The sequence below is a fragment of the Hibiscus syriacus genome, unplaced genomic scaffold (assembly GCF_006381635.1).
Source record: "Hibiscus syriacus cultivar Baekdansim isolate YM2019G1 unplaced genomic scaffold, ASM638163v2 tig00110462_pilon, whole genome shotgun sequence".
NCBI lineage: Eukaryota > Viridiplantae > Streptophyta > Magnoliopsida > Malvales > Malvaceae > Hibiscus > Hibiscus syriacus.
The window spans coordinates 1,211,283-1,236,251 of NW_024062747.1; the positions used below are offsets into that span (position 1 = coordinate 1,211,283).

The window sequence follows — 24,969 nt, forward strand, 5'->3', positions numbered from 1 at the left end:
TAAATGAATTTTAAGATTTTACAAAAGATTTTCTAAGTATATTCGATGTAATTATTCGAATATCAAAATATTACTCCAAGTATTTCAAAGTTCATTTTAATCCTTACTAAAGTGTAAAATTGTGTTTTATACTTAAACTATTTTTAAAACAATTTTACAAAGTATTTCGAACCGTTTCAAAGCCAAGAAAAATCAGATTGTCCAGGGGGTACAGATTCCCCCTGCAGGTTTTTGGCTCCGAGAAAACATAATGTCCAGGGGGTACAGATTTCCCCCTGTCTAATGGTCAAAAACAGATTGCACTTAGGGAACCGATTCCCCATTAGGGGGTACCGATTCCCCCCATGCTCCAAGCTGTTTTATTAATTGTTTCTCATCCCCAAACGGCTCCAAAACATCCCCAACGACTATATACGACTTCAAACACATTCCAAGCTATAAATACAAGCTAAGGACACTTGAAGAAGCAAGAGAACAACTATCCAAGCAATCAAACACAAGAGAAGAGTTTTTCAATCTTATTTCATCTTTCTCTTGTAAATATTTTGTTCTTGTGAGATCAATCTTGTAAACACCTACCTTAGAGAGGTTTTATTGTTTACATCTTTTATCCTTTTGTAAAGGGGAAAGGTTCTAGCTTAGCCCGTGTAAAAGCTAGGGAAAGGTTCTAGTTTAGCCCGGAAAAACTAGGGAGTTTGTAAGGTTACTCTTTATCCTCAAAAGAAAAAACAAATTAGTGAATTTGTGGAAAATCCTTGGTGAGGAGCTAAGGTAGTGGATGTAGACTTTGGTTGAGAAAGTCGAACCACTATAAATCGCTGTGCAATTCTCTATCTTTCAATCTCCTTACTCCCTAAACACAAAACCGTTCCGACCTTTCTTTGCAAATCATTACGGTTGTCGATTCGAGCTTCCGAAAATCCTAACAATTGGCATCAGAGTCTAACTCGTTAAGAAGGTTTAACCACCTTGAGACGGTCCTCAAAGAAGCTCTACCAATTCCCAACACAACCGAGAAGATGACTTCCACCTCCGGCTCGTTCCACATAGAAGACTCCCTACCAACAGACAAGCCTCCATACTTCAATGGAGACAACTATCGTCATTGGAAGAAATTAATGAAGGTATTCATCCAATCCAATGATCTTGATGCATGGGAGATAATCGAGAACGGCTACTCTTCTCCAAAGAAGAATGAGAAGAAGCGGAGTGACAAAGAACGAAAGAAATCTCAACTTAATGCCAAGGCCATGCACATGGTGTTGTGTGCATTTGGTCCTAAAATCTATGAAGGAGTTTCTTCATGTTCAAGTGCCAAGGAGCTTTGGAATAAGCTCGATGAAATCCATGGAAACAAGAAAGAAGAACCAACAAAGGTGGTATCTCTAAGGGCTCTTGAAGAGCCCGAGGTATCTTCTAACTCAAATGAATTTAATTCATTTACTTTTGATGAGTTACAAGATGCTTATAATAGGTTGTATTTGGGATTTGAGACCATGAATTCCAAATATACAAAATTAATTTCAAAACTCAAAATTGAAAATAAATCGATTTTGAAAATCAAAATGAAATTTTGAAAAATGATTTAGAACTTTCAAAAATCAAAATAAATGATTTAGAAAAGAAAAATTTTGAGTTAGAAGTTAAGCTTGAAAGCTTAACAAAAGAAAAAGAATTAATTTCTAAAAACAATCTATTATGTTTAAAAATGGCAAAATGCTCACATTGCCATTATCATGGTCATTTGAAACATACTTGTCCTTTGAAGAAAGGAAAACGTTTTAAAATTAGGCAAGTATGGGTTCCGAAAGGAATAAGGGGTATTGAAACTAACGTCTAAGGATCCTGTAACATCCTCAATACCGGGTTAGTGACCAAATTGTAAAGTTTCAGAATTTTGTGACTAAAGTATAAGAATGAAATAGTTCAATGATTATTGGATATATATATGATGAAGGTTATTTAGTAATTATTAAAGGAAATTAAGGGTTAAATGGTCATTTGACCAGAAAGATTTTTATATTCCTTTTAAAGGTAATATAAACGTGGGAAATGTGAGAAACATCCAGAGTTCTCTTCTCCTTTCTTCTTCTTCATACGTGGGAGAGCAAGGCAAAGGTAAGTTTAATTTCAGTTGGTTAATTCTTGAGTTTTAAGCTTAGTTTTGATTCTTTGGGTATTAAATAAGCTTAAGGAAAGCTTATATGGGATTTAAACAATAAGATAAAGGAATTATGAAGGAATTTGCAATATGAGTTTTAAGATGAAATTTTGATATGGTATGGTTGTTGAAGTTTTATGGATGAATTTGACTTGTCATCAATCTAATTAAGAAGTATGAAGTGTTAGAATTGGAATTAGAACACATTGAAAATTTGGTATGATTCTTGAATCTCATATGGAAGATAGGATTTTGAGGTTTAAGATGAAATAAATGAATATAGATTGGTTTAAGTATGTGTACTAGAGTTAAGAATGAAAAGGGGATGATATATGAAGTGTTTGAGAGGAAATGAAGTAATTTTCGGGTTGAAAATATGATTTATGGGCAAAGGGAATCGGTACCCATTCAAGGGGAACCGATACCCCTTCAAACGAACAAAATTTCCAGAATGTCATGAGGGAATCGATACCCCCTTAGTAGGGAACCGATTCCCCCTAAAGGAAAAATGGGAATATTGGTTTAATAAGTTCGTTTAAGTTGCTAGTATCCAATTACAAGGTGTAGGTATCTAATAATTGCCTCAAAATGTACATTTATGTAGATTATGCGCGTAAAGCAATTCCGGAACATTTGGCAAGTAAGATCGATCAAGGGAAGATAAGAGATTGGAATGGACTAGTGAGGCAAGGTGAGTGCATACTAATGATATGTAGTGTTTAATGGAAATAAGACTTGCGATGAGTCTATTTCCTAGAGTAATATGCATGAAGTCATGGACATGATTATGTGTGGTTATAATTATATGTGATTATCTGTATTACATTGATTGTATGTATGCATGACTAAAGATAATGATATGCTTTGTATATGCTATATGATGTATGTAAGACTTTAATATGTAATAATGGAAGAACATGAGATAAGTTATATGATAGAGTCATAAGAAATGAAATGAACATGAGAGAATAAGATAATCAAGTATAAGTTATATGATATGGTATAAGTGATTATACGAGAAATGTTAGGAGACTCTAAGAGAATAGTATGAATTCGAGGGCATAAATAAGGATACATAAGTAATATAGGGAAGATTGATAAATTAAAGGAAACTATGGTTTATGTATTATAGTGAAGAGCTACAAAGTTTTATTAAAGAGTATTGGGGAAGTCATGAGAAATGGAACTAAATAAATAGATGGTTTATGTGAGTGGAAAAGGAAAATGATATAAAATAAATGGAAATTATTTATAAGATAGCATGAGACTAATTGAACATGTAATATAAATTTTATAAAGGAGTAATTGGGTAAAATCATTATATGATACAATTATAGAGTATTACTATACAAATTATATTAAAATATGATATATGAGAATATGAGTAAGTTTATAGGATATTGATAGGACATATAAGAATATTTAAATGTATGCTGATATGAAAAAGGGAATACAAAGAAATAGAGCATAAGGTAGATAATATGATATCATTTATTATATATCTATATGATATATGTCATCAGGTAATATGAAAGGGCTCTGAAAATTGATATAAGCTACGTGAAAGTGTTCTAGGTGTTTCTATATGTTATATGAAGTATATGATCTTATGTGAACAAGATATGATAAGTATGTTTACATGAATAAATGTGATTGGGTGAGAAATGATAGAAATTATATGAAAACATGATATATGTGACATGTGAATTATATGGAAATGATCTACGTGTAAGTGAACTATGTGACTATGTGATAATATGAAAAGAAGCTATGTGATACGTGATATGTGAAAGTGAATTACAAGTTTATGTGAATATTTGAAATGAAATAAATGATAACGCCCATGTTATGTGTCATGAGAGCTAGGGGTATAGTTGGCATGCCAAGAGTCGAGGGTCTACGCGGTCCTTCGGGACATATGTATATTCTTTGGAACATGTGTGAAGTCTTGAAAGACACATACTTGATCCCTAGTATATGTATATGATTCTTAAGGAATAATATATGGTCCTTATGGACATTATTATATGGCACTACGGTGCAATTTTACGCGGTCCTTCGGGATATATATATATTATGTGGAACATGTGTGAAGTCTTGAAAGACACATACTTGATCCCTAGTATATGTATATGATTCTTAAGGAATAATATGTGGTCCTTATGGACATTATTATATGGCACTACGGTGCAATTCTACGCGGCACTTCGGTGCAATTATACGAGCTGTGGTGATAGCATTAGTGCACAACCTCTATAGACTCACATATCGATAGTTCTCACATATATACATGGGCTAATCCAGAGATATGAACAAATATATGTTAGTGGTATGATAAATGTTATAGAAATGATATGATGTTGTGTGTGTATAGTGTTTGATTGAAAAGGTTAACCATAAAAGTATGTGATTACATGATAGACTGTTAATGATGAATTATGTGTATGTATGTATTTACTGTAATTAATCTGATATGATTTTATATGATACGAAGAATGCATGGAATTGGTATAACATGATAGAACAGAACTTGCATGTATTGATATATGTTATAAAGTGCATTATAAGTTGTTATGCCTCACTAAGTCTTCGACTTAGCGTGTGATTGTTTCACACGTAGGTTTCGAGAAGAGTAAAGAGTAATGCGGAGCAAGACATGTCAGTTTTCCTTACCAAATGTCAGATCAGAAAATATAGGTACTGTATATAGAGTGTAGTTGGCATGTAGTCTAAATATATAAATTGTATGAACTCTGATATATTTTGTAAACGTTTTGAATAAGTTAAATGTTATCAAAGTTTTTTTTAAAATTACTCACTATTTTATACGAATAAATGTTTGAAAAGTCAATGTGACACTTCGGACTCGGATACGAGTTGGGGGTGTTACAGATCCAAAGTAATTTGGATACCAAAATCTACTTAAATGTCTCTTGTAGGTGTGTGGAAGCAATTGTGATGAAAATGATGATATTCAAGATGCTCTAGCCACACATGAAAAGGAATGGGTAACCTCTAAGCTTAATGTTTTTAATTTTAGTTATTTGGTTGCTCATTTGATTTTAAGCATGCATGAGTTTTGTTTTTAAATAATTATACATTATTGTTTTAATCTCATGTATGTTAAAAAGGTTTTATGATGAACATTTTAAAGTTTTAATGATTTTTTTTAATTTTTAGTTCATCATAAGGAATTTTGGTCAAAATTGGTTTTAATGCAAATTATATATCTCTAACAATTGATATCAACTTTTCAAATGTTTTGATTTTATAAATTTTAAAATTTTTGACCTAAAATTAAATGTTTATGCATGTGGGTTAAATGAAAATGATATCTCTCTAACAATTGATATCAAAATTTTCAAATGCATAACATTTTTTGGAAAACTTTATGTATATGCACTTAATTTCAATAATTAATATTGCATAAAGTATTTTAGACTTGGATGTATTAAATTTCTTGTGCTACTAACATGTTTGTTATTCTTTGTTGAAATTAAATTTTGTTTAAGTGTCAATATCCTAAAAGCATAATTTTATTTGGAATGCATTTATTGAGGGGGAGCTGTGATTTTTCAAATGATTTTTAAAATGTCAAATTTACTACTTACTCTCCAAAGTTATTTTGAACTTTAAAGATTAGAGTCTTTTTGATTTAACAAAAAGGGGAAGAAGTGTTAAGGTGTTAAAGGGGAGAAGTGTTAAAGTAAGGGGGAGTAATTTCAAACTTGATTTCAAAATCTTAAAATTACTCAAATGTTGTTATATCAAAAAGGGGGAGATTGTTGAAAACATTTTGATGTTTCGATATAACAAATTAAGTTAAATGAATTTTAAGATTTTACTAAAGATTTTCTAAGTATATTCGATGTAATTATTCGAATATCAAAATATTACTCCAAGTATTTCAAAGTTCATTTTAATCCTTACTAAAGTGTAAAATTGTGTTTTATATTAAACTATTTTTAAAACAATTTTACAAAGTATTTCGAACCGTTTCAAAGCCAAGAAAAATCAGATTGTCCAGGAGGTACAGATTCCCCCTGCAGGTTTTTGGCTCCAAGAAAACAGAATGTCCAGGGGTACAGATCCCCCCGGGGTACCGATTCCCCCTGTCTAACGGTCAAAAACAGATTGCACTTAGGGAACCGATTCCCCATGAGGGGGTACCGATTCCCCCCACACTCCAAGCTGTTTTATTAATTGTTTCTCATCCCCAAACGACTCCAAAACATCTCCAACGACTATATACGACTTCAAACACATTCCAAGCTATAAATACAAGCTAAGGACACTTGAAGAAGCAAGAGAACAACTATCCAAGCAATCAAACACAAGAGAAGAGTTTTTCAATCTTATTTCATCTTTCTCTTGTAAATATTTTGTTCTTGTGAGCTCAATCTTGTAAACACCTACCTTAGAGAGGTTTTATTGTTTACATCTTTTATCCTTTTGTAAAGGGGAAAGGTTCTAGCTTAGCCCGTGTAAAAGCTAGGGAAAGGTTTTACTTTAGCCCGAAAAAACTAGGGAGTTTGTAAGGTTACTCTTTATCCTCAAAAGAAAGAACAAATTAGTGAATTTGTGGAAAATCCTTGATGAGGAGCTAAGGTAGTGGATGTAGACTTTGGTTGAGAAAGTCGAACCACTATAAATCGCTGTGCAATTCTCTATCTTTCAATCTCCTTACTCCCTAAACACAAAACCGTTCCGACCCCTCTTTGCAAATCGTTCTTGTTGTCGATTCGAGCTTCCGAAAATCCTAACAGCTCGAATAACTACGTTTGCAGGGTGTATACATTGTTAATGGTTAAGAAAGATTATAAACAAACATTACATCATAATCACTCTAAACTATTAATAAAAAAGATAATTAATACCACTTAGACATAAGTTCAAATATGATAATGAATAGAAATGAACATATGATTTTATATTAAAAGTGAATTTATAAAATTTAGAAGATTAATCTCATTATCAAGTAAAAATATCTAAAAAAATATCTAAAATATATAAAAAAAAAACATTATAAGAAAACGACCACTTCCATCAGCCCCTCTCAATTCGTCTCTAACCATAAGCAAGATTTAACTCGCCTTAATTTAAGTATTCTATCACTTTGGTGTCTCTTCGTAAAATCTTCCTAACTATGTAAACAACTCAAGAGACGTATTTTCATACCCTTTTAAAAATTGGAGGACAAGATTTCAACCAGTTGTCGGATAGACAACATTTTACAAACTACTCTCGAACTAGTATAACAATCCCTCATGTCGAGAAATGTCCGCCTAGCTGTCTCCTGGCGAATGGGTAGTCACGGCATAACCTTTTTCTCATGTCCATGCCCCATCAACATGGAGGACGGCGAGGGAGCCACGCCGACCTTTCCAGAATATTTTTTGTTAAAACAATAAGTCGAAAAATGAATTGTTTAAAATCAAATTTTAATTTGATGTCAATAAAATTTTATTTAACTATTTTTTATTTAATTACATTTTATAAAAAAATAAAAGAATTATTTAATATTAAAATTAAAAGTTAATATGAATTAAAATCGAATTAATTAACTAATTGATTGTATCAATTCAAATATGTATTGTTAAATCGTAAATTACAATATGACGCAGAATATTTTAAACATAAAATATCCATATGTTTCAAAAAAATTATAATCGAGTGATTTAATTAATTAATTATAATAATTAAGTCACATGCAATATAAAATATAATTGTCTACGATGGTAAATGAATTCAAATTTTGATTAATCATTAGAATTTTGAGATTCTTTTTCAAAAACCACTCTAAAATGTTTAACTTATTTGAACTCTGATATACGTCATCCACCCTTAATAATCTCTATATCGAGACATGTTCTTCCTCTTACCAACGATAATATTTCATTGTTCAGATCCATGAATGGAGCTAATGATCTTCAAGAAGCCCAAAACTTCAATCATCCATAGGTTAAACAAAAAAATATGAAAAAATAGTATCTTTCTAAAATACGATAACCCATTTTTGAACATACTAAAATAGAGTGGGACATGATATAATTTACTCAACAAAAAAGTAATTTAAAATATTTTATTATGTTGACTTTGGACACTCATTTAAGATTTAACGATATAGAATCTATCAAGTAATTTCAGTGATAAAATAAAAGATTATTTTCTCTAAACGTCTTGGGTTCGACTAGTTGCGCCTGCGTGTTGTTAATAGATTAAAAAGGTTATGAATAAATACTAACTTGTAATCAGCTCATACTATTGAAAAAGATTTAATGATATAATGACATGGTTGCTGCGTCTATTAATTAGTTGATTATATTATAACTTTTAAGAATACAAACAATTTATTTATAAACATATCAATAATTGACATTTAGTGTAATTTACCCTTTATAATTTGTCGTTTAAAAGGATTCTCAAAAAGTCAAAAACTTGATTTACTAAATTTTCCAGTTTGGCTGGAAAAGTTGGTTATTTAGCCGAAACAAAGAGACCAAACTCCGTTAATATTTATTTGTTTTGAAAATATGGATCTCAATACGCATCCATCAAAATTAATAATTGTTTTTTATATAAAAAAAAAAGCAAATTCACAACTAACCGAGTGCACAAAACAACCTAAAAAAAACAGGGGGTTCCTTTCAAAGCGGATACAAGATTTTGCCACCCGTAACCGTTCATCAATTACGGGCCTTACGGCGTTTACCAACGAGTCACGGCTTCAGCATGACTCAGTCACGTGCTATGTTTCTCTAATCTCACCAACTCACGGAAAAAGCAAAATAACTCTAATCCAGATTCTTCTAAATTAACGTCACCTCCAGTTGTAGTAACCCTTTTCTTTGATGGTACCAAACTAAAACAAGACTTTATTAGAAAACGACCATGAACCATACCTCAATTACAAGATTGGTCCCCAGCCTAAACTATCAATTTGTTTTCAGGTCCCAAAAACCAAATATCAACTAATCAAATGTCATTTTCTTATCAAATACGACATACCTTTGAATACAGTCGGAGAATATTACAGTTTAGGTTCCATTTTTAGAAAAGAAGTTAACCATTCTGATAACCGAGGCATAGTTTTTAAGGTTCTAACAATGACTTTTTTTCTACAATAATTTGATTCAATTGAGGGACGAAGCTAATATTAAACATCAAGAAAGGTAAAGATTTATTAAGTATTTAAATTTAAAAATTTAGAGGAATAAAAGTTTATTCAACTAATATTTAAACTAACAAAGACCTAAAATAAAAAATTAGAGAGGCTCCTCTCATCCAACAAATTGCTTCCTCCCTCTATATTACAGTGTTCAAACTCTAGAGAGACTACTTGGACCACCAAAATACCATGTAAAATATAGAATAAAATGTTTGTCACCTCTTTCATGCCTATGAACCACCACCATCATCTCGCACCATTGACCTGTCTAAGCTTTCTTTTATTCCATAGCACCAAAAACGAAAACAAGCTAATCGATACCTCCGAGTTATCCAAGGTTCTTGCTTATGTTCAACCACAAAACTTTGGTCTCAAGAAACGAAGACTCCTCCATATATTCATAAAAATACGGAAATAATGTCGTAAGAATCACAATGAATAAAGAATAGAATTTAGTCTGCTACAGCGGGCTCCTCCACCCTTTTTTCTGTTATACCTACCATGTTGCAAAGTGGCTTGGAAGGGAAAACGAAAACATTACATGAATCAATGGAGGGCTGAAATCGAGCAGAGTATCTCACAGTTGTCAATGATATTCTAGGCAACTGTTGCAAACCTGAGACAAGAGGCACTACTTTGTAACAAAGGATGTGCTCCGTTTCTGGAAGAACAAACACCATGTCACTGTGAGACCCAGATAACACAAAACTTTGCGAATCTGCCAATGAAAACTTAACCTCCTGAAGTAAATCGGTTTGGTTACGGATTTTAACATGGTACATGAAGGGATCTCCAAGGATGGCATAAGGAGGACATTCCAAAGTCAGAATAATCGGTGACAACTCTACACGTACCTCGGGGAGTTCGTGTTTAGTTACAACCTTGGAATTGATCACAGTCAAATCAGATCTATCTTCAATTCCACAATGCCTCTTCCATTTTAGATACACTGTCCCCAGTCTAAGCTTCGAGGAATCGAGATTAGGAATAACATAGAAAACTTTCTTGAATTTTTCTCCAGGCACAAGAACCACATTGCCAAGATCTTCATTGCCGTGTTGGATGGAACATGACTTTTCAGCTGCACCATCATCAACTTTAATAGCCATTGATAGTAGCTGCAATGTGACCTCAGAGCAGTTCTTAGCACTAACAACAAGTACAGTTGATTCATGCAGGGGTAGGGATGAAAACTGATTGGAATCAGGGGCCGGCTTGATCTTTGAAAGCAACAAGGAATCCCTGCGGAAAGGCAGCATAAAACGTTGGCTAATTAAAACAGCATCCTTTCCTTCGATTTGCACTGTCTTGTGAACATTGACTTTTTGTGCATTCAACTCAAAAGAAATCGGGGAGTAGCCCAATGAAACAAAAAGCATAATTGGTTTGGGTCAGTGCCACATGATTTCTAGTTTGCATGACCATGATTCTCCAATCTTTAGAAACGGAACAGGAACCAATCCGAAAGATTGTTGAATTTTCATGATTTTATCAGAGCCCATTTGAGATTCATCTTCCCGTTCTGATCCAACAATGCCAAGAAGCTCAACATGGTGAGTATCCAGTGAAAGAGACTCAGATTCCCTAGGACTAAACAGGTCACCTCCTCTCACATCCACAAGATTTATCTTCATTTCACCAGCGTAGACGGCATGGCCCCTGGAGGCTATGGTAACTGGTACCAGAAATCTCTCTCCAACTAATGCAGGGCCAGAAGCACCAAGAATAACATCCACTTGTGGGTCAGGTTCTTCAACCTGAGCAGCCTTCCGGCCAGAGAATGATAGAGCAGGATCTTTTGTGGGGAAAGTTTCTACATGGTTTTCAAACTTCCAAAGAGGTAAATCATCCATTGAAGAGGACTTTCAGCTCTGCAGCAGATCAAGTAGGGTCCCATTTTTGCAATAATAGATATGCATTCAAGCTTTCCACTTTGTTCTGAAAAATTTGAATGTTGTATTAATGAACAGAAGGTGGATAATTTACAGTAGAAGATAATGCATGTGGAAAAAAGACATCAGATCCCATATGATTTTGCCTAAATATAAGAACTATCAGGACCTTAAATTTAAATATGACTTTAGCTTTTGAATCTCTAGGGAGAAATCAAGAATACGCAACCCTTTTGATTGAACTTTGAAGAAAGCAAAATTAGAAGCCCATACAAGAAAAGAGGAAACAAGTTATTGTCAATCTGATGTAACCCTTATTTACTATCTATGGCGCAGCACTAGTGATTTAACATAGTTCTTGGTTGATCAAATCCAAGGTTCATTCGTTGAAAGCTAAAAGGCCACTTACAATCAATAATTTAATAATGTATTAATGACCTTATGTTAGGTCCAAATGTGTAGCTACAATGCTGTAACAAACTCACTGCAAAGTAGTCAGGCTGATATCAAGCAACAGCAAGTAGAAAAACTTATCAGAATTACGGGAGAAATCATTCTCCTCTTATTTGCAAATTTAAGGACTGCCTGGTTGAAATGACTGTTATCAATGTGGATGAGGTCCTAGGTCTTTATTAGATGAACCTAATGCATGGTGAAAACAATAAATGAATAAAAATTTGAACTTACCAGATTTGATGTCATAAGTCAGCCGCAGCCATTTGTTTGAAACAAGTGCTAAAGAAGGAGCACTCTCCATTCGATGATCATGTTGCTCAATCTGTGGTGCTTCTAATGGATGTTTTTGGGCATTCACGATGATAAAATTACATTGAGATTGATTAAATTGGACTTCCAGCTGATCAATCTCAATGGAAACGGGTAAATGTGATAGAAGTGATATTGTAATGGAGGAGGAGACACCAGACTTAATTATCTGTTCATGAAAAGCCACTGAAGCAAGAAGTACAGATCTGAGTGGACTAACGAGATCAATCTCAAGATGAAGGGTATTATCTCCGGTTAATTTGAGATCATCAAGTCCATTGAGGGATTCTGGTCTAGCTTCCCCACTTATGAATGCAAAAATTTCTCTGTGTATCAGTTCTCTCTGTTCAAGACTTGCAGGTCCTCCAGGACCACATTTGGAGGACTGGATGCTATCGACCATAGATACTGGCAATGCAGCCATTTGAAGAGAGAACTCTATGAACTCTTTTATCGCACGTTGTTTCCTTGAGCACTCTCTCAAGTAGCCCAAAACCTCCCACAACAAAGTAACCCATCCTTCTTGCCTATATAGATTTGCAATCCCATCAAAAAACTGTTTTGCATTGCTGAAATCACCCAAAGAAAAATATTCTCTAGCAATCTGAAAGGCACAAAGTGAACCCATCCTCTGAAATTTACGATTACTATACATTTCATTACACTTTTTGAGCAAGGCAATAATTTCAAAGGAGTCCTGAAACGTTTTTCCCTCGTCAATCACGTAACGGGTGCATTCATCATCGGTAATGCTGCACAGTCAGATGAGAAGACAAATCTGAACATTTAGTATAAGGAAAATGGTACAAATCAAATAAGACTTTTAGTTAAAATTTCCAAGACTTACGACAGTATAGCTGAATCATCCCCTTGCTCAAGTAGCCGAGCAAACTGACCAATATAAACTGACGGTACCACAGATTCAGCACTTCCATCATCATTCTCATTAGAAGTTTCTGAATTTGACACTGCCAACTCCAAAGCAGATCTCTTTTCTTTCATGTATTGAGCTGCTGACTGTTGCAAGATGCATGTTATGGTTCAGCTAAGGTGAATAATTTAAGAGAACTCTGAATGCATGTTCAATCTCATCAAAGCAAGCAAAAATCAAGCATGAGAATAGTACAACCAAGGTACATATATTAGCTTATACCTATTCTTAGCCCCAAGAAACAATGTATGGGTACAGACCTGATAGTAATAAGCTGGATGGAATTCCCATTCATTTAGAGGTTGGTCGGCAGTGCCTAATGGCTGAGAGGAAGCACTCGGAAGAGTAGCAGAGCTTGAGTCAAGCAACTCAGCAAAAACCAAAAATTGCCTGCTGAGCCACTCCCAGTGAAGAAAAATGACTTCTGGAGCTGCAACAAGGGTCTTGTAGGAGCCAATGTGCTGGCGGAACCATGCGACTGCTTCGTTGATCTTTCCACCATGCAACAACAAAGTGCAAATCTTGAAATGCAAGTGTTCAGCAACAATTTTGATCTCATATAACTGTTGTATGGGAGGCAATCTTGTTAAGGTAGCAACCATCTGCATATGTATATAATAACATTGTAAAAAGAAAAAAGAAAAAAGAAAAAAGAGAGGATAATTAGGGAAAAGAACCCCAAGCAGAGCATGATAGGCATCCTCATAGAACCTCAAGGCTTCAGCCCAGTCTGGTTGGAACTCTGCATATACAGCAACCTACCCATTTTGTGAACCAATGAGCCAATACATATGGGATTAATAATAATGAAAAGAAAAAGTAAGCAAAGCTATTCTTTAATTATTATTACTTTGAAACAGTAGCGAACTTGGAGGTCGGGAGTGGGAAAGTTCTTCTTTTCAATGCGAGCTTTAATCCTTCGACCTTTGTCTTTGTAAAATATAGCTCCTAGTTCGGCAAAACTAACGCTCAACCTGACAGACATTACTATGGGATATATATGTACACCGTACAACTTATAGAGAAATTAATTCAGTAAAAGGGGAAAAAGGAGCACCTTTGAAGAGAGTTATATAGTTGGGAAGGATCCGGGTTATAGAGGAGAAGATACTTGGAATCAACCTCTGCTCGCTTCCGTAAGGCAAGGAGACGATCTTCACTAATGTCCTCCAATTTGCCCACCACCACGAGAAGCAATTTGGTGTTTCTTGGACGAATGGCGGCTTTTAGGTCATCCAGATCGGAGCAGACTTGGACCCATTGTGCAGGGTCACCGGACACATGATCCCAGGAGAAGAGGGCTGCCACAACGGCGGGGATCTTGGTCCGGTGCTTAACCAGCCAATCCCTTTTCAAAAATCCGGCCGGTGGAGAGGAGGAAGAGGAGGAGCTTGGAGAAGATGGGTGAGTATAGAGAATTCGGGCAAGGCGAGGGTGTTGATAGGAGGCTGCTGGGAGAGGAGATGGGTGGTTATCGCACCATGCTGCTCTGAGCAACCTACCAACGCTACCAGCGCCACTGGTGGACTCCTCAATTCTTCTGGATACTCTTCCATTTACTTCAGGGATTGTCCACTTTTCTCTATCTGCACTTCCAATTCCTTTATACTTGTACGTTGTAAATGTGTTGATAACAGAATTGAAGACGATGGATCAATTTCTAATAGTGAGTTCGGCCTATAATTTCATTATCTAATTTTGGGCTTCTCTTCCTTCGGACAAAAAAAATGGGCTTCTCTTCCCACCCCTAACCACACACATACCAATCCCCATCTTTTCACAACGGTTCGATATCTACCGTAATTAATTAAGATTGTAAATGAGATGAAACAGAGTGAAGCAGAAACTGGTGCCCGTCGTCATCATGATGGAGTTTCATTACACTCTTTAGGAGCAGAAACTGTCATACGATGAAAGAGAGAAGCAGAGTGATTTGCACGACCTTCGCTTATATGAACAATCCAATAGGGATACATGCAAGCTATAACCACAACAGCAGTCATCATCAACTAAAGCGAAAACCAGGCCGTATCAGTCAATCCGCCATGCAAAGACAAAAGCTAGCTTTGATGTCGCTTGGTAATAAAAGCACTGTTACCATTACTGAAGTGCAATGGTTGCACCAACTCACTCGACAAATAAAGGCCAGTCTTTTGTAGGAGAAGGATGCCTTTAGTTCGGGGAAGGGTCGAGGGGCATGCTTGCGAACTACAGATTGGAGCTTTGCTGTCTATCCGTCTATCATTAACAATATAAGTAGAGTTAAAACTGGATGGTCAAAGGAAACTAACATGGTCAAACAGTGCTAACTCAACCGTCCACGTTAATCTTTTATTAATATAGAAACAGTTGTTAACAATAAAAAATATTAATTGTTATTTCATTTTTAGAACTTCAGTATTGAAAATTAAAATTTATTCATATTTCTAATAATCATTTATGTGGTATATCCATTATATTGTAAAATATTTCAATTATTTTTTATGCCGCAGTTTTGTATAAAATTGGGAGTTATAAATATTTATCTTGGAATATATTTTGGTCTCGCATATTAGGTCTGTATGATGTACCAAGAGCGTATAGTCATCAACCAAAACAACATACTCTTTGTGTTGAACTACTCTTCTGTTGTACGTTCCAACGAGGCCTTCCACATTTCTCATCTCAGAAAATAAAAAATTTCCCAAGAAAAAAATAGTTCCCAAGAAAAAAAAACTATGTCTACTGATGACGACAGTAATAATATCAGTCCAATTGCCGGAGATGCAGATGTCTCCTCCTCCGACAACCCCTCGCCGTCATCACTCCCGCTGGCTGTTCCGGTCCCTCTGACTTGGCCCTCCGATGGCCAGCTTAGCCTTGATTGGATCCAGCACTTAATATCGGCGTTCGACTGGAGTTCAAAAAATCTGCCCCCCTCCTCCTTGCCCTCGTTGTTTCCAGTTCCCGTTTTCGACGCCCTCGTTCTTACAGCTTCTAAGATCCTCCACAAAGAACCCAATTGCCTCCGAATCGAGACCCCCGACACCGATTCAACGGTTGTGGTGGTTGGCGATCTTCATGGGCAATTGCATGATCTTCTCTTCCTCTTCCAAGATGCTGGCTTTCCTTCCGAAAATCGGATCTTTGTCTTCAATGGGGATTATGTTGACAGAGGAGCTTGGGGTCTTGAGACTTTCTTGCTCCTGCTAGCCTGGAAGGTAATTCCAATTTTCAAAAATTCTTTATAAAGAATTCACTTTTACAACACTTGTTTTACTAGTATTTATGCGTACCATCTTTCATACGCTGCTTGTAAAATGAATTTGACCCTTCAACTAGAACATTAACATAGCTTCTTAACACTCTTGATTATGGATCTCACAATAGTTTATACATTAGAAGCTGCGATTAGCATACCGTTTTTATTTTTGTTTTTGGTTACTACGCATGCTCTAGAAGCTGACTTCCATCATTTGTGGTCAGAAATTAAGTTGATTTATTTTTCCTTAAACTGAATTGGATTTTGATGTTTGCAGTGATTTATTTATTAATGAAACTGAATTCTATCTATCGTTTTGATAATTAAGTAACTTTTGACAGTATATCACTTTCTTCTAGGTTTGCATGCCACATAGAGTGTATCTCCTTCGTGGAAATCATGAATCCAAGTACTGTACCTCTACTTATGGATTTGAGAAGGAAGTTTTGGCGAAGTATGGGGATAAAGGTAAGCATGTGTATCGCAAATGTTTGGGATGCTTTGAAGGACTTCCTTTGGCCTCTATAATTGCTGAGCGTGTATATACTGCTCACGGGGGGCTTTTCCGCAGTATTACTGTCACCCCTTCCAAAAGGACGAAAGGGAAGAAGAACCGTAGGATAAATCTTGACCCTGAAGCCAATGCCTTATGCCTTGGTTCTTTGGAGGAGTTATCTAAAGCTCGAAGATCAGTCCTTGATCCTCCTTGGGAAGGACATAATTTGATTCCCGGTGATGTGCTATGGTCAGATCCATCAATGAAACCTGGTCTTTCACCTAATAAGGAGAGAGGTATTGGCTTGTTATGGGGCCCTGACTGCACAGAGGAGTTTTTAAAGAAGTTCAAGCTAAAGGTATTATCATAATTATGCTTTCACTTACATTTTTTATTTAAAGCTTTTGTGGTTAAATTTAACAGTTGATCTCGTAATTGTGTAATTAAATTATTTTGTCTCCACTCCTAACCATTAGAAGAGAAGGGGATGTTATCATTCCAGTGTAAAATGTTCTTAGGTGCTTCCCATCCTTTAAAGTAATGCATTCAATCTGCAATTTAGTGTTAGAGGATACTGCTTGGATTGATAAACCGTGGTCGTTGGTTTTCTAATTGAAGGCTGTGAAATGGAGCAAAATGCAGTTCAGGTTGGACAAGCGACTTTTCATGTTCAAACCTGGGCAGTTCATGGAGTTTTTCCTATAATTTTGGTATTGACCCTAATATACTAGTATGTAGGAGTGAGGTTGTAGTGGTTCTGGCATGAGCTGTACAATTTCGAAGGACCATCTCATTCAAATTTTTGGCCTAGATTTGACTCTAAATCTGGAACAGAATTTATTGGCTAAATGGTAAATTTGATTTTCTGGTTGAGCATTTCATGTCTATGTTATATGCAGGAAGATAATGCTTATTATTATTCTACATCTCGATGCGATTAGAACATGCGTATCTATTATACTGTTAGTTAGGGGAATAAGTTGTTATGGCATACCTGTCAAAACTTGCACTTCAGTTGCAAGTGGGAGAGAGCTAGTAAGGGAATATCTTGGTGCTGTAATCTAATTTTTACACTCTAATAGCCGGCTAAACTTTGTCATTCTTTTTGTGCAATAAACTTGCCTGTAATTGATATTTACTTTTAATTGTTTGAGTTAAATTAAGTCATATGTTATAGCAATTCTTTTATTTTATAATTGCATATTCTTCATTATAGCTATTAATTTTATGAGCTAGCTTTTCTTTAGAGTTGCAAAATATTTAAACTGTGGTTGTTTTTGGGTGCAATTGCCTCAGCTAATTATCAGATCACATGAAGGACCTGATGCAAGAGAAAAGAGGCCTGGTCTTGCAGGAATGGATGAAGGATATACCATAGATCATGATGTGGAATCAGGGAAACTGATAACCGTGTTTAGTGCTCCGGACTACCCACAATTTCAGGTATCTTTGTGATCTTCAATGATTTACTTGTCATCTCTTAAGATGTAAATGCCTGGTTTCTGGTTTTGATTCTCGACATCAAATGACAAATTATGTCCATGTGTGGTCACTGTGGCTTACTTTGCATCCACCACATCCTCTTAAGTATTTTCAGTGGGTCTATACCTAGACTTTATACAACTGTTATTTTATGTGGTTAATATGTGGGTGTGTAAGATGGGATATCTTATGATAACAATGAAGTGTTTTAGAAGGTTTGAATGCTCATAAATGTATCATCGGGATTCAATAGTAGAAGTAAAAGACCGATTTGTTTCTTGGACATGGCTAGATTGAAGTTGCTTTGTGGTATTGTTGAAATGCATCTAGACTCAATCATCTTAAATAAGCTTGATATACCTAAGTTCATTTTTCTAATGCGTGTGAGGCATCTGTTAGTACAAAGTAAAAGTACGACCTGTCTAGTACAGAGTAATCAACATTAAAAAGAACATACTTCTACCATTGTGTGCTATTTAGGAGATGTGTAGATCATTAAGAGCAAGGTCCTTTTAACTCTGCATCACCTTTAGCATGTGCTTATGTTCTGTTGCTTCCCCCATTCTTCAAACGTACTCGGTTATCTGTTCCTGGCTTGTCATATCTAAACTCTTCTCATCTTTTTGTTGATGGTTGTCCTAGTTGTCTAACATTGAGTCCCAGCATTTATCTTTTAGGGTCATTGCCATCATTATGGAATTTTACTTAATTGTGTTACTTTTAATTAGTGGATTTACAATATACCGATCATGTCTTATCCATATGCCTTATCCACTATATGTATCTTGTTTGCCAATAAGGGTGTGGAATTTAACTACTTGCACAACTCATACAAACATCACACGCTGTCACGGATAAAGGTAACAGCAATAAATGTGACACATTACAGATAACTGTTAACGATCCAAGGTTAGCATACAGGTGTGTCTAACTATTTTATATTGGTGTTAAATATAGTGGAAACTTAAGATAAATATTTGCTGTGGGAATATGGCCATATTCTTGGTCTATCTCGTATCTGCTTGTATTTGACTCGTATATCCTTTCTACGATGCAGGCAACAGAAGAGAGATACAATAACAAAGGAGCATATGTTGTACTGAAGCCTCCGGACTTTGATAGTCCCGAATTCCGTAGTTTTGAAGCAGTTACCCCGAGACCCAAGGTATCCAACTGGCTTCAATGAAATGTAAATTAGCACCAATAATATGCAGTTAAAGCATATCCTGATCCAAAAGACCTTATAGATTCGGTAGTCGATTGCAAGGATAAACTAACCTTCAGATGTGCAGGTGAATCCATACTATGACTTTGAGGATGTGATTGATTCTGATGAAGACTTGGACTTGGCGTCAATGGTACCCGATTTGTAATGTCCCGGATCTATATGTTTTTCACAATCATTATTTTGAGAGTTGTACATGGTATTAATGGATTTTCATTAATATATAGTGTTGTTTAATGATGATGATGATTTGTTATCAAGAAGCATGGTATTTTCTTCACTTTGAAGCTATTTGTATTGCTATAGGTTTTAAAAGAAACCTAACCTTTTGTGAGTTTTTCTTTCTGAAATTATAGTGCAGAAATATGATTATTTTTTGTTAAATGGCAGAGTAAATAAGTCGAGAGAGAGTGTACAATGGTGATTGTATTCTCAGAAGTGGTATAATTCCTTCTTGTTGTAGAGTTATTATTAGTATTATTATTATGTCGTATATATTTAGCAATTAGCATAATAAAACTTTTTTTCCTTCTGAAAATAGCATAATAAAACTTGCACCTCTTAGATTGGCACGATTGTATGCATACTCAGCAGAGTGTGGCGCAGACGGATTAAGACTTGTTACCACGACTAAATTAATAAAAAAAATACTCTGATAAAATATTCACTCCTAAAATTGACTGATGGATGATAATATAATTTTTCAAAATATTTGGTTGAGATTTTTAATTCCTCATTCTTGACATTTAGAGGCTCGATATACTTTTGTTATTTAATCTGGTGCTTGTATTTTTTTTTCAAATTTGGTTAATGAATTTAATAAATATTATATATTTGGTATTTAATTTGATAATTGTATCAGATGTGATACTTATATTGTTTAGTTGAGGTGTGAGACTTGAATTTAATAAATATTATACATTTCAATATTTAAATGCATTCGTGATATTGTATATTCATCTAATGAAATAGTTGTCATCATTTTATTGATTGCTAAAAAATTAACGTTGTTACAATTTATATGTCATGTTATTAATGGACATATAATATCATATGTTAAATACAAATATCGCATATTAATTATCAATTAGATTAAGAATATGAAGTATTAAACCGTTAAAAAAAGATTTAAAATTTGATATTATAAATAAAACAAATTAAATTACAAAATCACTATAGTGATAGTAAAAGAAAATCTAGCAGTAGATAAATTAATAATTATTCATTAATTTTTATTTGGGAGCGATAGAATGAGAACATAAAAATCTTTCTGGGGGCAGAGAAAATGTTAAAAGAAGAAGGTGGTGGTTAAAGGTAGAGTAGGCGACACCTAAACCTTCTTGTCTTTAGTGTCGTACAATTATTTCTTCTTGCCAAAGTGAAAATCCTTCCATAAATTACCTTCAGGCGTGTTTAAATCAAGGTAAAAATCATTGTCTTTAGCGTCGTACAGAGCATCATCAACAGTACATTTTTTTGCTTGGATTCTTGTGAATCCTATTCCCTCGTCCAATTACGTATTTAACAATTTTTGGATAAAATCACCCCTAAAATAAATTGAATAATTTTAAAATTATCTTTTATTTTATTCTTTTGAATTCAGTACTAAATTCTATGAATTTATATTTTATAAATAAAAATATATACAAATTAGAAATAATGAAATAATATTTTTTATAAATATTTTTATTTTAATATTAAGAATTCAATTTTAAAAAAATATATATCACATGGATAAATTTGGTAAAATATAAATTTTAGTAATCACATATTCCTTTAATCAAACACTATAATCTTACATATCGTTAAACAAACCAAACAAGATAATATAACATTCCCAGTAATATATAAGTAATGCAACATTCTAATAATTTTATTTCAAAAAAATAATCTTATAATCCATAAACCAAACTACCTCTAAAATAATTTATATATTTTATTCCCATATTTGCTGTCCCACTTTCTGTATCAAAATATATTTTTTACCTCTCCTCCCAAACTCCATAAATGTGATGGTGATTGGTGACATCATTAAAGGAGTAAACATGCTTTTAAATAAATTTCATCACATATCATTTAATTTTTTTATTAATTTAAAGTAAATATAAAATAATATCAATTCTAAAGATTTTTAGCTAATTAACAATGGAAGTTAAAATATCATTGTAGTTTGTGGTACTAAAATTTAAAATCTCTAGAAATAATAACTATTATTTTAATTACTGAAGTAATTTAATTTGTGTCATATATCATTTAATTTTAGATATTATATTGATTATAATATTAAATTTTTAATTATTTTAATTTTACGTTAACATTCACGCCAATAATTATTATTTATATTGCCGTGTTGTTATCAAATTAACATTCAAGTAATATAATTGAAACTAATACTAATATTTAACATTATAATTGAAGTAAATTAAAAGTTAAGTGATATACAATGTAATATCTAAAATTGTAATTTAATATTTATTATTTAATTAAGTATTTAAATTCCTTTTTAAGGTTTAATTTGATATATAAATTTTTTGAGTTTAATTAGGCATTTGAAATTTAATTTTAGGTTCAAATTGAATTCTAAACTCAACTTCATGGTTCAAAATTTTCAAATTAGTTCAAGTAATTCATTTATCATAAGTATCAATTTGAATCAAAAATAAAACTTTAAGTATCAATTTAAATCAACATGTCAAGTTCATGTATCTGATTGGACCAAAAAAACTATAGATAAAAGAGTTAAAGAGATAAAGAAGAAGAAAATGAGAATAAAATGATTTATTTAATCCTCTAAAATAATATTTTATATACCGAAAGAATGTTGTTTTGATCATATCATTATTTTATAGAATTGATATCCATGTCAAATTAACATTTAATAGCCAATAATCTAATGAATAGATAATGAATTTAAAGTTTATTCATATTTGATGGAGTTAACCTAAATAAATAATGGGTTCTAGTTTTATGATAAAAGTAGATCACGTTTAGTAAAGAAACAGTGTCCCATGCTTTCAACTGACGCAGCCTTTCCCTGAATGATCTATTTTCCAGCTGAAACTCAAAAGCCATTTTCCTTATTTTGCTACTTTCTCTCTCAAAACTCAAAGCCAAAAAAAATGAATGGAAAGCTCGAAAGCAGCTTCTTCTGTTGATTTATGATATGATGTGTTATTATTCTTCAGAATGTGAAAACTGCAGATGAGAAATTATCTTCAAATTCGAGTAACTATTACCAGGTACAAAGGTACGCTCTATGTTGTCATCAGGTTACGTTGTTGTTTTAGCAGATTTACAAAGTTTTCAGAGAAACACCAAACTATGTTTTGTTCCAGGAACTGCAATGGCAGACGTCTTCATGTTTCCTTCTGTCGTCTCAATCAAGGGTTATCGACTCTCTTCTTTTTCTTTCATTCTTTTCGAAGTTCAAAGGGTTCTTAATAACATTCAACAAAAAGTTAATGAATTCAATATGAACGAATCCGAAATATTTTCAATTTTATTTTAATAAAATAAAATAATTAAAAAATTAGTTTTAATTTTATAACGTGTAATGATGATGTTAGATTGTAAAGAATTATTCAATCAATATAAATATATCCAAAAGACAGTAATGATATATGGATATCATTTCATATCTATTATTAATCAATAATAATATATGTATAAGTATCATATCACATTTATTGTTGTACTATTTTGAATAAAAAATGTGTGATTAATTTAAATGTATATACAATAAACAATTAATATATATTTATATCAGTGGTAGATCCAGAAATTTAAGAATAAGTCCAAAATATAAATTTTATTTTTTTAAAAATAATGGATATGCAAAAATTGTAATTTTTTTTCTTTTTTACTTAACACATTAAGTTAAATTTAACCACTTTTCTAAAATAACGGGATGAACTTAACCCCTATGAGTGCTTAGTGCATCCACCACTGTTTATATTATAATAATAGATCACAATGATGAAATTCAAATAAGTAAATTTTTTATTAAGAATTTAAGTTAAATTTTTATATAATATTTAAATTATCTAAGTATTATCTATAAATCAAAAGATAACTATATTCAAATTATTTTTTTAATATTACAGTAACAATCATGTATTAAATTAAAACTTAAAAATAAAAATAAAAATATTTTATATATAAAATGATATATTTAAATATAAATACAAAATATATTAATAACTAAACTCCAAATCCAAAATAATTAAAATTTGTCTGCATCGTTCTCTTAACCCCTTCTTTTGGTGTATATTTAAGTTGCTTATGGTTTGGTTTGAATCTTCAAGCTTTTAGGACGGGCTCAGTCTTATTAAGGCACCTTTTAAGTTTTGGCCTAGGAATACCCTAAGCTAGCACAATCGTTATATTTAAAGTATTTTATATAAAATTTGACACAATGATAACTTGTTTATATAAATTTTAATAGAAAATGATGAGTTTGAAACGTAATAAATATTCAGATGACCATTTTATAAGTTTTAATATTCAATGACTCAATAAAATAATATTTTATCATCGGGAATCATTTGTGTACTTTGCACTAATAAAATATTTGTCAACTAGGTCTACGATATACCGATATGAGTAGAAATATTATCTTAATATTGATTTGAGGTTGATGTAGAATAACTTGTCTTCCCATTCACACTAAATCTATAGTTTAAACTTTGAATGTATACCTTTATTCCATGATTTTGTAATGGTCAGAAATATACATTTCCAAGAAAAGAAAAGAATCAAATAACCAAAGTACTACAAGTATTTTATTTTCTAATACTTAAGGTAATAATATATATATGAATTGATAGATTGAATGTTTTGATAATAAAAAAATAAAAATTGGGAATTCATATATTTTGAATGTTGGTCTGATTATGTTTGAAGATTAATACTTTTAAATATCGTGGTTGTTTCTCTCAATAAAATGTATTTAAAGTTTCAGTATTGTTATGTGTTTGAAAGTATAATGTTTATTGCCATTTCACCCCATGCATGTTGATGTTTGACACATTAGTATTTATCTCAGTATGGGAACATCTGTGTAGGCATTACCATATATGCATGCACTGTAATGAATTGAAGATTGTCATCAAAGGAGGAATATATTGTTTCCATGCATTCAATAACACACCGGAGAGACTTATGCATCATGTATGTGTGACTTTAGGTAACGTACACCCTACCAAAGCTCAACCTGGAAGTCTTTAAATCATCTTCTGTTGTATATATTTAATTAAGTTTTTCTTTGTAATTAACATCTTGTGTCCCCTGTGATAATTTTATTTCTCAAAATCGGAACTCATAACATGATTAAAGCCTCTTCCGATGTCATTTTATTAAAAACTCTAAATGGCAATGAAACATAGCAGCAAAATAGAAACTGAAACACTCAAACACAACAGAGTTAACATCAGACACAAGAGTAACATATAAACCCCCAAAAAACAAAGACAAAAAGAAAAGAACAAGGGAAAAAAAGGAAGGAAGCTTCCAAAACGGTCAGCCCCAGCCTAAACAATGATTGCTACCAATCCAACATAACCTAGGAACAAGAACAAATTATAAAGCATGCACCACTAACTTAACCTAG

At 33.1% G+C, this 24,969-nt stretch overlaps 2 protein-coding genes across 2 annotated transcripts; one reads left to right on the top strand and one right to left on the bottom strand.

Moving 5' to 3' along the window:
- Window positions 1-9,438: 9,438 nt before the first annotated feature.
- LOC120127164 (trafficking protein particle complex subunit 11-like) lies at window positions 9,439-14,498 on the bottom strand. Its single transcript, XM_039145151.1, is given in 9 exon segments — window positions 9,439-11,187; window positions 11,190-11,267; window positions 11,909-12,738; window positions 12,834-13,003; window positions 13,178-13,519; window positions 13,595-13,675; window positions 13,768-13,891; window positions 13,975-14,317; window positions 14,320-14,498. Coding segments are annotated over 9 exon segments (3,528 nt in total). The 5' UTR covers window positions 14,474-14,498; the 3' UTR covers window positions 9,439-9,781.
- A 1,099-nt stretch (window positions 14,499-15,597) lies between these two features.
- LOC120127165 (serine/threonine-protein phosphatase 7-like) lies at window positions 15,598-19,737 on the top strand. Its single transcript, XM_039145152.1, has 5 exons — window positions 15,598-16,117; window positions 16,518-17,012; window positions 17,951-18,097; window positions 19,194-19,301; window positions 19,429-19,737. The coding sequence occupies exons 1-5, from the start codon at window positions 15,635-15,637 to the stop codon at window positions 19,507-19,509; spliced, it is 1,314 nt and encodes a 437-aa protein (XP_039001083.1). The 5' UTR covers window positions 15,598-15,634; the 3' UTR covers window positions 19,510-19,737.
- Window positions 19,738-24,969: the final 5,232 nt, after the last annotated feature.